The following is a 15,601-nucleotide window of genomic DNA, read 5'->3' as shown; positions in this document are numbered from 1 at the left end:
GGGACATTCTCCAAAATAACTAACCAATAATCTTCGAAAATATCAAGGTCATGAAAGACAATGAGAGACTGAGGAACTGTGACAGATTATAAGAAACTTAAGGAGACATGACAGCTTAATGCCATGTGGTATCCTGGATTGGATCCTGGAACAGTAAAAGTTTGCTAGTGGGAAAACTGTTAAAATCAGAACATGTTCTTTATTGTAATTACTAGTATTATATCAAGGTTAATTTCTTAGTTTTGATAAATGTTCTATGATTATAGAAGATATTAACATGAGGGGAAGCTGAGTAAAGTATATAGGAACTATGTACTATTTTTGCAATTCTTCTGTAAATCTAGAATTATTTTTTTAAAAAGTCGCAGCTATCATTGTCTTGATGGAGTCCCATAGTTTTTATTTCTTGACCATAGGATATAAATTCATCTTAAGTGGAGACTAGTGCTATGTTTTACAGTGACTGGAAGTGTCTTTGCCTTTTGCTTTGTGTATTTCTCTAGAATTCTAGATCAGAAGGAGGATGGCTGTGTCGTAGACATGCATCACTTCAACTCTGGGGCACAGTCTGTTCTTGCTTATGCCACTGTGAATGGCTCTCTAGTTGGCTGGGACCTCAGGTCTTCAAGTAACGTGTGGACTTTAAAGCATGACTTAAAGTCGGGCCTCATCACTTCCTTTGCTGTGGACATCCATCAGTGCTGGCTCTGCATTGGTAAGCTTACTTCCAAGTCATTGTATGGGTTTTGAGTGCCACTAATATCTGCAGTTGCCATGTTGTGAAAGCTGTTTTCTCCTTTTTCTTCATTGGTAATTTTTTCCCATTTTTAAAAATATTATGTTACGATCACTTGAAATTTAACTTTTTTCATTAAAAAACAGGTTTGAAAGGGTGAAATCAGTATCCCAAGGTGCATAAAACATTTTCCTTTTTGTCCTTGTTCAAAAATTATCCTTCTTATTTTATAATTATTATAGTGATCAGATTTGCTGGCATTCTCCTATTCTGCCAGGGAAGCAGCAGGTTTGATTCAAGGCAAACACCATTTGTGTTTGGGCAGACACAGTTTTACATTACAATAACTTCAGGCAAGTTACTTAACTCCTCTGAGTTTCAGTATCCTCATCTTCAAGGGCTGCTTTGAAGATTTAATGAGGTAAAAGCATCTATCACAGTGCCTGGTATTGGGAGAAGAGCTAAGCAACTGTTTTCTACTTTATTACCTCTTTTTATTTTATTTTATTTATTTCAGCTCTTCATGGGGGTACAAAAGCTCAGGCTATATACATTGTCCGTGTCCCGCCCATCCCCCCGAGTCAGAGCCCCAGGTGTGTCCACTTTCCAGACAGTGCGCCTGGCACCCACCATGCAGCCACACCTCCATCCCCCCCCGACCTCCCCGAGTCAGCACCCTCAAGCACGACCACTCCCCAGACAGTGCGCAATGCACTCATCATGTAGGCATACACCCATCCCCTCACCACCCCCCATCTCAGTCTGATATCCAATTGGTATCCTTCTCCGATGTGCATTTAGGTACCTCTTAACCCCCTTTTCCTCAGAGACGGAAGTTGTACCGAGTGATCTTGCTTGCTTCTTTGCTGTTTGTTTTTAATTGATTTTTTAAAGTGTTTAATTTGATGAGTTCTGAAAAATATATATTTAATACAATAGTGTGACCCCCACCACAATTAGAATAAGAACATTTTCATCACCTCCAAAAATTTTCTCATGCCCCTTTGCATTTGGTGCCCTCGTCACAGTCCCTAATAAGCCACTCATGTGATTTCTGTTCCTATAGTTTTGCGTTTTCCAGAATGTCATATAAATGGAATTGTATAGTATGTGGTTTTGAGATTTCCATGTGGTTGCATGTATAAGGAATTTCTATTTATTGTTGAGTAATGCTCCATTAAATGGATAGATAACAATTTGTACATCAGTCCTCCAGGTGATGGATAGTTGATTTATTTCTAGTTTTTGGCCTTTCTGCATAAACCTACTGTAAACATTTGCAGATAATCTTTGGAAGGACATAAATTTCCACTTACTTCAAGTATATATTCATCCAAGAATGGGATTGCTGATTTTTTTTAAATTATATTTTTAATTGACAAATAATAATAGTATATATTTATGTGATACAATGTGATGTTTTGATATATTTTAATTGTGGAATGATTTAAGGACCTAATTAATAGGTCCATCACCTCACATACTTATTTGTAGTAAAAACATTTAAAATCTACTTTTTTTTTTAGCAATTTTGTAATACACTATGTATTATTATGTATTATAGTCACCATTCTGTGTAATAGGTCACTAAAGCTTATTCCTCCTAACTGAAACTTTGCATGCTTTGATCAACATCTTCCCTTTCCCATCTGCCTCTTTCCCCTCTCCTTTGTTTTAAGTTTTACCTCTTTCCCTCATAGTGCTTTGAACTTGACCCTTGAGAAACTACCACATCTTATTCTTTTCCAGTTGGCACTTTTATGTAAAGGAATTATAATCTTCTGTGCTTGAATTTAGGTTTTCTAGATTCTCTAACTTAATATTTGTTACATCATTAAGTATATGCCCTTTCCTTTGTTATTTTTTATATAGTTTATATGGAATGCATATTTTTGCCTTTTTTGTGAATAATGTACAGGTACAGGAAGATATAATACCAGGCTTAGAAGAGTAGATATTACACACCTAACAAATTAGAAAATGACAACATGCCTCTCAGGTACCCTGATCAGCTTTGAGCAGGGCGGCCAATGCTGCCTGTGGCTATTTGAGTCATTTTCCTGGAGTGGAGCAGGGTGACAAGCAGAGGGACCCAACGGCCCCTTTTATCCCCTTTTAACTCTCCCTTCACTGGGATTGGAAACTAGTCCAAGAAGGTGCTCTGTCCCTTTGTCATGACCAGCTGCTCAGTGTTAGAATAGGCATTATTCTTTTGGGAGGAGGAGGGTGTTCTCTCTCTCTCAGGTTTAAGTTGTCATGGGCAGATGTACAAGCACACACACCAATTTCTGTTGTGGTTGGACAGCCATTCCTGTCTCCAGAATGTTTTGGAGAAAAGGCCCATGGAAATGATTGACATCTGATAATAGTTACAAAGCTCCTGCTACACTGGGATTGGTAAAGTGATCATTGAATGCCAGTAAAACATCTCTGGTTATTTAAAGCAGTCTGAACATTTTGACTTACCAAGTTCAGTTTATGTCTTCTTAAAAGCTTCTGTTTTGGGGAGTGCCTTTGGCAATTAATAGCAGTATCAGTAATTAATGAATTATTCATTTTCAGTTTACACTAGTTAGGGTAGCATTTTGATAAGCACTTTATATCTGTTACTTAACAACTAAAGGTGCTGTTTGAAACTAGGGAGACAGCTTCATGAGAACAAAGCCTTTTTCTGTGTGTGACTCAGGCAGTTTTAAACTAAATTCATACAAAGCTAATGCTATTTACCATTTGTATAAATGCAGCCTACTGTGTTTTGATTATTAGATAATAATCTTTCTGTGCCTTTTTCTTTAAGGTACAAGCAGTGGTACCATGGCTTGTTGGGACATGAGGTTCCAGTTGCCAATTTCAAGTCACTGTCATCCTTCCAGGGCTCGAATCAGGCGTCTGTCAATGCACCCTCTATATCAGTCTTGGGTGATTGCAGGTAAAATGGAGGGCTGGTTTTCATGTGTTGGGGAATTTCCTTGGAAAGTATATATTATCCTGCTGCCAAAACTCAATGTTTTGAGTTTTAATTTTACATAGGAACCAAATGCTTGATTCTGTTCTGATCATGGAAGTTCTCACCACTAGTATCTCACTGTCGTTTCATATTTATTATATTCAGAAATGATTTCATCAGTCACCACCACCATCCTCCATTTCTAATTGTCCACCGCTATCTCTTATTCTATTTCTTTTGTTTTTCCTGTGTTCCTTATTTTTGTTAAAGCTGCCACCATCTTCCTAGAAATATGAGTTAGAAACCTTGACTCATCCTTCTTAGTTGCCATTTCCTATTGATCTGTTTCTGTTGTGTTTTTCACAAGCTTCTCGTCCCTACCCTCATGGGTACTCACACTTTCTCATATGGATTCTTGGGTGAGACACTTGGACAGGTCTTTGAAATCGATTTTCCTTATCTGTAAAGTATGGTTAAAAATACTTACCTTGTAGAGTTGTAAAGATTTGAGATAAAGTATGTAAAGTACATAACCTGGCACACAATTAATGATCGACAGATAATAGCTCTTATTATTCTTATGTTTATTCCTTAGTCCTCTTGCCTCTAAACTCTTTGTGGTCCCTTCTCATACCTGCAGCCCATCTCATACACTGCTGCTGTCAGACTCACCATGTTGCCAAGTTCCACGGCCATTATTGAGCCCTCTTCTTATTTGACTTATCATTTGGTCAGTTGATCATTTCCATCTTTTCCAAATACTTACCTGGTTTCAAGGCCATTTCTCTTGGTTCTCCTACTTCTTGGTCTGCTAGTTCCTTCTCATTTTCTTGACTTATAAATTGTGGTGTGCCTCAGGGCTCAGTTTTCAGTCTTAACCTCTCCTACACTGGCTCCCTGTGTGATTCATGCAGTCCCATGCTTTAACCACCAGATTTATTCATAATTTTATATCTGTCTACTTAAAATCTCCCCAAAGATCTCTAGTAGCCATTTTAAATTCTGTATGTCCAAAGTGAACACTTGATTTTGTCTCTGCTGAGTGCCTCCACCACTGCCTCCTGCATCGAGACAAACCTGCTCCCGATGGTATTCTATCAGTCAGTGGCAGCTCTTTTCTGCCAGGTGCTCAGGCAGAAGCCTGGTGTTGACCTTGACCCTTCTTTTTCTCATTCTACTTCCAGTCTATTAGCTAATCCTATAAATTCTATTTTATTTTTATTTATTTATTTATTTATTTTGAGACAGAGTCTCACTCTGTTGCCTGGGCTGGAGTGAGTGCCTTTGGCGTCAGCCTAGCTCACAGCAACCTCAAACTCCTGGGCTCAAGCGATCCTCCTGCCTCAGCCTCCCGAGTAGCTGGGACTACAGGCATGCGCCACCATGTCCAGCTAATTTTTTCTATATATATTTTTAGCTGTCCATATAATTTCTTTCTATTTTTAGTAGAGACGGGGTCTCGCAAATTCTATTTTAAAATATATCCGGAATTTGATCACTCTTTACTGCTTCCATCACTGCCTCCCTGGTCCAGACCACTGTAATCTCTTGCCCCCATTAATGCAATGTCCCCACTTCTGCCTGTATCTCTTGAGACTATTTTTTCTTATGCTCAGTACCTTCCACTGGCTTCTAATTCCAAGTAACAGCCAAACGCCTTACAATGGTCCAGAGGGCTTTATGGGATCTGCTTTCTTGCTTTCTGCCTTCCTTATCAGTCAGGATTCTAACAGGAAACAGTAGCACATCTAAGGTAGGATAATTTAAAGGAACCATTTACAAAGATATGGGTCTAGGGGTATCACAAAAAATAGCACAGTAATATAGGACTGGTAACAGCAGAGTAGCAGTAGAAGGCGTGAGGGGAGTGTCTGGTTACTGAATTTGGAAAGAAGTTGAATAGAGAAGGCGGTCTTGAGAGGAGCAGTGATTCTGAGGTGAGGGATGCAGCCAGCCTGAGGTGACTGACATGGCTTTCTTCCCTTCCTTTGATTTCCTGTTGGAGCTCCACATAGGCCTGTACTATTAGTTTCCTGTAGCCACTGTAACAGATTACCACAAACACGGTGGCTGAAACAACATAAAGTTACCCTCTAACAATTCTGAAAGCCAGAAGTCTGAAATGGGTTTTGTGGACAAAAATCAAGGTGGCAACGGTACCGTATACTCCCTCTGGAGGCTCTAGGGGAGAATCTGTGTCCTTGTCTTTCCCTGCTTCTATAGCTGCATTCCTTGGCTCATGGCCCTTTCCATCTTCAGAGCCAGTGGCGTAGCATCTTGTTTCATTGTTATATTGCCTTCTGCTATTCCTGTCAGATCTGCCTGCCTCTTACAAGGAGACTTGTGATTGTATTTAAGGCCCCCCTGCATAATCCAGAATAATCCCTCCATCTCAAGGTCCTTAACTTAATTACACCTGCAAAGTCACTTTGCCATATGAAGTAACATTCACAGGTTTCAGGGAATAGGACCTGGATGTCTTGGGAGGTCGTTATTTAGCCTACCACAGGCTGAACCCATCTTTCAAAAAGCCAGAGGGTACACCTGTGGTTCATTCAGGTCAGCCTTACAGCAGCAAAGGGAAAGTGACTAGCACGACTGTCCTTACTCCTGCTCGTCTCCAGTCCTCAGTTTGCTCCTGCCACAGTAACTTGCCCCTTGAACTAAGCATATTCCTGTTTCTGGGCCATTGCATTTTTTTGTTGTTGTCATTCCCACTAGAATGGAAATTCCATGAAACAGGGAATATTTCTGCTTTGTTTGCCATCTTTTCCTCAGTGTCTAGCACAGTGACTAGCCTGTAGTAAATATTACTGGCTTAGTAAATATTAATAGGTGAATGGAGCCTGGTATATATAGTCAGGGTCCCCCTGCTAAAAATACCTGAGGGGTAGTGTCTTTCCCTCAGGCCTGCTTCCATCCTTCTTTCCCCTCTACCCTCATCTGAGTCACAAATATGCTTCAGCCTGACCAATTCCTCATGTTTCCCCAAAACACCCAGAGATTTTTGCTTTTGTGTTTTTTGCTCATTCATTCCATTCTTTCTGCCTGAAATGGTCTACCTGCCACCTGTATCTGTCCAGCTTTACCTGCTTTTTCAGTCCCAGCTAAATATTCTCCATGAAGTGACCTTGACTCTCACCCACTGGTGAGAATCTATTCAAAAGATCACCCACCGTGATCTTTTCTTCCCTTCAGTTCCGGTGGAACTTCACATTTCTCTCTTGTTTTACTGTCATTGTCTTGCATTTTACATATTCCTTTTTACCTCCACTTCTAAAGTACAGGTTTCTTGAGGGCAGGGTCTATATTTGATTCGTCTTTCTCTACGCTACAATTCTTTCCACTTGGTTGGAGACCAGTAAATATTTACTGTTAAGTTATTGAAAACTTCTTTAACTCATTCCATCTAGTGACAGGGTAAGACTGATATTTAAAAGTACTAGTCAGCATTTCTTGCAGGATGGGGAAAAATGGAAATGGATACAGGCTGATTGGTACTATCTACCAAGATGTGAAAGTTCTGAGAGCTGATTCCTCCTTGTCTGAGTCGTGGTTCTTGCCTTTATCCCTTAGCTGTTCAGGGCAACAATGAAGTGTCCATGTGGGACATGGAGACTGGTGACAGAAGATTTACTCTCTGGGCCAGCAGCGCACCACCGCTTTCTGAGTTACAGGTTTGGCTCCAGTTTTTACTGTAAAGGACAGTGTTATTTCCTACATTCTAAGAATTTTAAGACCTTTTATCAAACACATAAAATGTTTGGGCTTTTGGGTTATGTTTAAATTTGTGTTTTTAATAATATCAAGTGTCATGTGTCCATGGCCGCATGGGTGTTTTTCAGTGTCTTAAGCTTGCTAGTGTTCTGCATCATTTAATGTTTTAGTTGCTAACTCCGTAAGGCTTGTACGTTTCTTTGGAACCCCAGTAAGATCTGGGTTAATCAAGAAAAACACAGATTGGAGTTTAGGGCATTATAAAATGGAATATAATATAACCCTCTTACATCTACTTTTGTTTTTAATAGTCATGTCCCCCCTTCATTGGGACAAAGGATAGGAAAGATTTTTTTCTCCTTTAGTTGGGTCATGGTCAAGGTGATCCTGAATAGGAAATTTCAGGAAGCTGAACAGGCTATACCTCTGTTCAGAATGATACAAAGCAAATGTATTTTAAAGTCCCAAAGAAGGAAGTACACAGGGCATATGTAACTGGTCTCTCATTTCTTCAGGTAAACAGGTGCTTATAAAGCTACTGTTAACTTGTCTCTAGAAATGGTACCATCATTTATGGAATATACTGATGTCTTTTATTTGACTATTTCTTTTAAGCCTTCTCCTCACAGTGTCCATGGTATCTACTGCAGTCCTGCAGATGGAAATCCTATCCTGTTAACAGCTGGATCAGACATGAAAATAAGGTATAGGATCTAATAAAGAATACTTAATATGTAATACTTAGAAGGATAATATAGATGGATACTTTGGCTTGTTCAAGGTGTTATTATAGATATTGGTGGCACCGTAATATTTAAAATCATCTTACAAGGATAGCTGTTAATATTTTATTTGTAACTAATGTTATGCTATTAGTTCTAGAAAAATCTCTTTTCCAAATACAAAAGAAAATAAACAATGCATTGATTATTAGTTCCTCCTATTGTCCTATAGAGATTATCACCATTTATTTTTTTCTTCTTAGGTTTTGGGATTTGGCTTACCCAGAAAGGTCTTATGTTGTTGCAGGAAGTACTAGTTCCCCATCGGTCTCCTATTACAAGAAAATAATTGAAGGCACTGAAGTTGTCCAGGTACACTAGTCTTTATTTTTGTTTCTTTCAACTTTTGTAAGTACAAAATGGCTTTCATAGACATAGAATTGATTAAAAGAAATGGCTTTGGCCAAGAATGCCAATATTTCTTTGAATTTAAGAAATACATACTCAGGTCAAATGAACAATAAGCATTTTATATGTTTCTTAGTCTTTAAAGTCATTTTAAAGGAAGTACTACAAATCAAAAAGACACAGTGAAGTTAAGTAACTTGTCCATGATCACACAGCTAGTGAACAGAAACTGGGATTCTAAAGCTTGTGTTCTTGACTCAGGCACAAATTTTAAATGAGATAATAATCCTGCAAATGCCTGGGCCAGACTAGGTGCTTCATAAATGAAAGTGTGCTTTCTTCCTGACAAATGTTAAGGAGCTTTACAAGTGCTAGAACTCTGATATGTGTCATTTATACCTCTTTCAATTATATTCTTTTCCTTTTTTCTTTTGATATTGATAAAAGAATATGCACAGAATACTGGCCTATTTATAAGTTTCCATATTTATAAGTGGCTGCTCGTGGGATTTAAGGAGGAAGCCTAGAATGTCATTTTGCACCCTCTGATGCTTTTGCTCATTGTATTTTTGAAAGCACAACCACTTGACAAGAGATATTAACAACAAATCCCAGAAACAAGAATACTGACAAGAGGTAGAATGTTATATGGACTTTTAAAACTTAGGCTTTCTCCTTGACTTGTAACCCTCAAACAGGAAATTCAGAATAAGCAGAAGGTGGGGCCGAGCGATGACACCCCTCGCAGGGGCCCAGAGTCTCTGCCTGTGGGACATCATGACATCATCACGGATATTGCCACATTCCAGACAACACAGGGCTTCATTGTAACTGCTTCTAGAGATGGGATTGTGAAGGTGTGGAAATAAAAGCCTACTGATTTGTATAAATTGTAATAAAGTTATAAATATATTGTAACTCAAGAGAAAAGGCATTTCTAGAGAACAGAAGAACAGATTCATTTGTGTAATTTTCAAAATCAGATCTCTATGTTACTGTTTCATGACTAAACAAACTACACCCAAGAGGGTTAAGGAAGTTGTACTTAGCTTGTTGACTTGTGCATCTTTCTGTAAGAATCAGCAAGACAACAGTATCAGGGACTTTTTATTGTATATGTCATAGAGATGAGAATGTAAAATACGAAGATTAATAATGATGTCAGTTTATTTTGTATCAAAAAAAGGTTGAAAAGATGGTTGTAACCTATTATAATGTAAACAACATTTTTGCTATTAAAATGCTATTCAAACCTGCCAATAAACTATATTCATGCACCGCATAAGAGGTTTTTTTTTTTTTTTTCCCTGTTCTGGGTGATGTATTTAAACAGTAAACTTAAACAGAGGAGTAAACTCTCCAGCAGCATTTGTTCTGAGGCAAAAAAATGCAGAGATTTGGGCCTAAGGCCTAGTTCTGTCAGTCACTGATTCCTTGTGACACTAAGTGTTGTCTTGTCTTCCTGTATGTTTTATAGTCTGCCTTAGTCATTCCTTAATGCTATAGAATTGATTTCCTGTATATCAAGCTCTAGAGAAATGTGTGTCTTCTTGGCCATCATCATTGTTGATTATAGGCTCTAGCATAAATTCTGACGCTTGGCCCAACAGTTTGCTTTTATCCAGTGTATTTATTAAATGCATGAAAAAGAAAGAAAAATAAAGTTGTTAAAAACATGCCAAAAATTTATATTTTTAAAAGGCCCAAATTGACCTTTCCTACTAAGATAAAACTCTTCAAGGTTATAGATTACCATTTATCTACAGACGTAATTCTCTCTCTACATTTAATTCTCATCCATTTGCAGAGGGGTTTATGGTGTTCAAGATAGTTGGAAATTAGTTATGTGAGTCTATAAAACCAAAAAGGTGAATAGATAATCTGAGTCTAGGGAAAATACTTGTTTAGAAATACTCTAAAAAATAAACTTTCTATATTTAATTATATAATTCAGTTATAGTATCTAACAGTTTGCAACGCATACATCTAGCTTCATGATTCAAACAGTCATTGCTTGGTATCTCTGGGGGGTACTGGTTCCAGGACTCCTCGAGGATACCAAAGTCCATGGATGTTTGAATCCCTTATATAAAGTGGCATATTTGTATATAACTTATACACCTGTACACTTCCTCCCACATACTTTAAATCATGAGATCATGTGTAATACTTAACACAATGTAAATGCTATGTAAATAGTTACACAGTATTGCTTGGGGAATAATGACAAGAAAAAAAAATCTGTACATATTTAGTACAGCTGCAACCACCCTTTTTTTTCCCTTGAATATTTCTGATCCACCTTTGGATCATCGAATTCATGGTACAGAACCCACAGATGTGGAGGATGACTATAGTTTTTAGAAAGGTAAACAACAAAACTGTCATTCATGAACATGCTAGTCATTCAGAAAGGTCAAAGTTAGGAGTGATAGACTCTAGGCCTGACAGCTTAGTGGATTAGAATTTGTAAATTTGGCATTGTCATGTTATATTGCCTCTGTTTCCCTTTAAGTCTGTTAAAACCATATTTACAGGGTTTGTAGTAAAGGAGTCACATTTAGAGTCTGCAGGGGTTGGGCAAATTTTTTTGAAACAAACCGTTACGCTGAGATTGAGCTTCAGGCCTGGAGCCATTAGATAAGCCATAAGACTGATAAACGTGGAAAATGCTGAGGAAAAAATGGAGTGGGCTGACAGAAATATGACCCTTTTCTCCCCTTATCTTCCTTCCCATTCGTCTCTTCCCTTCCTCCCCTCAAAATCTCCACCTTTTAAAAAATGTTATTTGGTTGAATTATTACTGAGTGTTACAATATGGTACCATGTTAAATTATATCTCATTTTGACCTCTACTTCCCCCTCTCCCCCAAGTTCAACTCATAGCTCAGTATAGAGATAATGTGAGGCAGGTCATTTAGTCAGTTAATTTACATTTTTAAACCAAGAAGCATCACTATTTGTGTGATTCTTGGTTTAAATCAGGCTTTATTAAATTTACATTCAACTTAATTTTTACTGCTTTCCACTTTTAGGAGAAAGAGGCAAAACATGGAAAATGCTAATATTAGGGATTTATTTTTAAAAAAGAACTTATATTTGTAGCATGTTTCAAAGCTCTCACCTATTAATGATTAAAAAGATAACCCAAAATGCTAAAATAATCTCAATCACTAAAATATTTGTTTGGTATACTTTACTTACCAACGCTACAAAAAACAAACACATCTTAAAAGTTTTTCCAACAATAAACAGAAGAAAGGAGTTTATGCTTACTTAATTCAGAATTAACTAGAAAAATCCCTTTTATTAAAATGCTATTAATATTGCTTATCAATTTCTTGTACTTGAAACGTATTTTTCCTGAACCCCTAAAGCACCATTTAGGATAGATGAAGAAAGCTGATGTGTTTTATTCTTCTCTATTACCTGAGTATGAATATGAAATTTAACTCCTTGGACTGCTTGCTCTTTTGGAGACATTAGGAGCTATTTCTATGGAGTTGCCTGAGTAAGGATGGCAGAAGTGGTTTTAAAAAAATACTGCAGATGGCTCTTCTTTTCAGGTTTTATGAAAAGAGGTATGGAAAAAATCTGAACATACCCTACTGTCTTTGGTGTCAGTAACCATCTGCTCCACACATCCAAGCAGGGCTTCCTTCCCTTCCTGAAGAGAGCGATATGGGGCCATTGCTACCAACTCTGCTCTGGAGCCAGCTGTAGACTGAGGTAAGGTCTGAACATGGTGTTTAAGTTAAAGAATGCTACTTTGGGTGTTTAGCTGTTGAAAATACCAATCCCATCATAAAAGAAAGAACTGGATGAGGAAATAGCCATCACACAAATGCTACCAGAGCTAGGCACTTCAAAAACTTTTCCTGCTTTAACTCACTCTGATCTCTTTTGCACCCCTGCAACCCCACGTGGATTTTCTTACTGGTTCCAAACTCAGTGTGCATTTAAGGCTCTTTTTAGAGCTCCGCCAGTCCTGTTGTGGCGCTGTTCGTTATTGACTAAATAGCTACCGAATGGGTAAAAGTAACTCAGAACTTCACCATGACAAGCTGTGTCTTTCTCCTTGTCTAAAGAATATATAGATTAGTGAAAATTAATAAATGACCACAACAGGAAAGAAAGACTAGAAGACCATCAAAATGGCCAGACAGGAAGCTTCATAATGAAAAGAGCACTTCAGGCTCAAAAGCAATAATTTATGTTTTGGGGGAGTTAATGAGTTTCTCAGTGAGTTTAGGAGGATTTGGAGCTGGAGAAAATTACCCTCTGCTTCTCACCAGTCCTAGCAAACAACTGTAGAAGGTGGAAGAAACCTTCTAGCACAAGCCCATCTGAGGACTAGTCAGTCCACATAGAAACAGTGATGTGTTTATGTGGATTAGTCACGGAAGGTCAAATTTTAAAATATACGACATACAGCATCAATTTCTAGGGTAAATTTTGGAGTAGCCCCAAACACTTAAATACCTTTGGTTAAATGGATGATCATTAAACAGTTCTAAATTAAGAAAGAAGGCTTGGTTTACACAAAACGGACTCGACAATCAAAATAATTAGCATTGGCCCATGTGCACACATGCATATACTATATAAAATTTACCTTCAAATTATATTTCCAGTAGACTTTTTAAAACATTTCTTTGATTCTTCCATCTTCTAATGATAACAATTCTTGGGCATATCAGTCTCAGACTGCTGGAATTGTCAGGAATGGTCAAATAAATGGACAAGATATATCTTAGTATCTATCAATAAGTGCAGGGGATCAAGTCACCTGATAATCTACAACCTGTGGCTTGAGTTCTGGTGGTGGATTTAGTTAAGTCCAGAGTCTTACCGTGCTTCCTAAGGCTAAATTGTTCAAGTACTTCCTTTACCATGTTGTTTGGGAGTTTTTATTACGTTTTTTCCATTTTTAAAGGTATGGAATGTGTTTCTGGTAAAATTTTGAATAGCATCTCTGCCACTTCTTGCTACTCTTGAAAGATATTTTTTATCTTGAAAGAATTTTGCCTCCTGTAACGCATCTTCTTTGAGGGCAGCTTTTTGTGATCCAGGAACAAAGCTATACAACAAAAGAAGAAATCATAGAAGATAAATGCCATTTCAACTTTAATAGATTCCATATTAATCCATCTTTCTAAATTAATTATTTCACCCATTTCCTTGTTGTGTCCTTCCTCTAAGGTAGTTTTATTAAGATTAAACTGGGCTTTTAAACTGGCCCAAATATCAGAAGCTGACAAATCAGACATCTCAACAAAGTACACAAAAGTATAATTTCGGTAGTAAAGTTTCTTCTTCCTGGAACATGTTTCACTCAGATCTTCATATGATTGGTTCTTCAGATTATTCTGACTTGGGTTCAAATGGCACCTCATCAGAGACAACCATATCTTTAGTTATCCTAGCTCTACTCCCAGTCACCCAGCACGGCATGCTTTTATTTTCTTTATAACACTTAGCAGTATCTGAACTTTTATTTAACTTGTAAACTTTTTTAAGATCTGTTCTCCACTCTTCCACTCACTCACACAGAAAGTTCATGAGACCTTGTCTGTTCACCATAGTAATCCCAGGAAGCTAGAAGAATGCTCAGCACACAGCAGACACTCAGTATTTGCCTAATGAAAGCTTGAATATATGCCACACTCACTTCTTTCATCCCTCACTTTCTTCCACCTGTCCATCTATCCGTTCATCCAAATGTTTACTATCTGCTCTGTGGAAGGCACTGTGTTAGGTACAGTGGGTGACACAGAGCGAAGTCTGGCAGGCACAGAAAGAGCCTGCCTGGGAGTCATGAGTAACCCAACAGTAAAGGAGAGCCGGAGTCAGACGCTGGAAGGCCTTGAATGCCATGTTGAGAAATCAGAGAATCATAGAAGTGCTAACCAGAAATTCTAGCCTGTGCTGATGGAAACGTCCTATAATTTGCACTGGCCATTATGGCAGCCACGAGCCACATGTGACTATCGAGTACTTGAAATGTAGTTAATGTGCCTGAGGAACTGAATTTTTAATTTAATTTTAACTGATATAAATTTGAATCACCACATAAAGCTAGTGGCTACTCTATTGGTCAGTTGAATAAGGGAGCCATTTCAGACAGCCTTATTTTACAGGGATGTGGTGGAAAGAGCTGTGAGTCCAAAGATATTCTTATTCCAGCCCCTTTCCTTACTAGTTGAGCAGCTCTGGGTAAATCACTTAACTAGAGTGATCCTTGTTTCTTCAGTTGTAAAATGGGGATAAAAATCACCCACGTTGCTGAAAGCAACAGTTACCATGGTGCTGTATTGGTTACTTATGAGGACACTGAGGTGCATAGAGGTGAAGGTCAATGGCAGAGCCGGGAATATCACCCAACTTTTCAAAGAGTTCAGTGTTATTTCCATTGAATTGGGTTTTTATTCAGGACACAGAATATCAAGGTATCTGAAGTAAGAAAGTGAAATGATAATAAATGTCATGTTATCAGAGGCACCTGGATATGGGTGCAGAACCACAGGAAGGCAGATGGCTTGGGCAGCTTGGACAGATAAGGTATGAAGAACATGGCACTATACCAGGCTCTTCATAAATGTCTGTAGAATGACCGTGTGAGAGCCTGATGGCACAGAGAGAGAGAGGTTTATCAATACTGAAAAACTGCAGCAATTAGCTGAATTATGGTCAAGGTAGGCTTCAAGAGAATCTCAAAATGTTGAGACTAGAAGATCAGTGCAATATCCACTGCAATCCACCTTCTTAACGTTTTTCTGCTTTCTCCAGCTGGAAAATCTGACCTCTTACAAAACCATCAATGTTTAGAAAATAAGTACAATGAAAGACATACAATGAATTTAAACTAATTTCACTTCCCTCTCATATACATGCGTGCACTGCCCCCATACACACATATTCTTCTTCATTCATCGATGAAGAGAGTTAAGGGTGAAGGAAACATCAAAACAACACAGAATCGTGGCATTCATGCATTCTGTGCTATACGTCTGGGCTTCCGCAGCTCAGATGCCAAAGTGCATCTCAGTTTACTTCCATCAGTGCTATCAG

General features: G+C 38.2%; 2 protein-coding genes across 4 annotated transcripts in view; one reads left to right on the top strand and one right to left on the bottom strand.

Moving 5' to 3' along the window:
- Positions 1-9,796, top strand: part of PIK3R4 (phosphoinositide-3-kinase regulatory subunit 4) — a 62,137-nt gene extending 52,341 nt beyond the window's left edge. For all 3 annotated transcript variants that reach the window (XM_045538541.1, XM_045538550.1, XM_045538536.1), the window contains 6 exons: positions 504-715; positions 3,534-3,665; positions 7,260-7,360; positions 8,016-8,104; positions 8,386-8,494; positions 9,229-9,796. In XM_045538541.1, the coding sequence (XP_045394497.1) occupies positions 504-715; positions 3,534-3,665; positions 7,260-7,360; positions 8,016-8,104; positions 8,386-8,494; positions 9,229-9,399 (814 nt within the window). In that variant the 3' untranslated portion in view covers positions 9,400-9,796. The remainder of the gene's footprint in view (positions 1-503; positions 716-3,533; positions 3,666-7,259; positions 7,361-8,015; positions 8,105-8,385; positions 8,495-9,228) is intronic.
- Positions 9,797-13,405: 3,609 nt separating this feature from the next.
- Positions 13,406-15,601, bottom strand: part of COL6A6 (collagen type VI alpha 6 chain) — a 102,831-nt gene continuing 100,635 nt past the window's right edge. Inside the window, exon 36 of the mRNA XM_045559821.1 lies at positions 13,406-13,610. Coding sequence (XP_045415777.1) covers positions 13,406-13,610 — 205 coding nt within the window. The remainder of the gene's footprint in view (positions 13,611-15,601) is intronic.

The sequence above is a fragment of the Lemur catta genome, chromosome 1 (assembly GCF_020740605.2).
Source record: "Lemur catta isolate mLemCat1 chromosome 1, mLemCat1.pri, whole genome shotgun sequence".
NCBI classification, from domain to species: Eukaryota; Metazoa; Chordata; class Mammalia; order Primates; family Lemuridae; genus Lemur; species Lemur catta.
The sequence above is the reverse complement of the archived record's forward strand: the minus strand, read 5'-3'. Positions and strand labels throughout refer to the sequence as shown.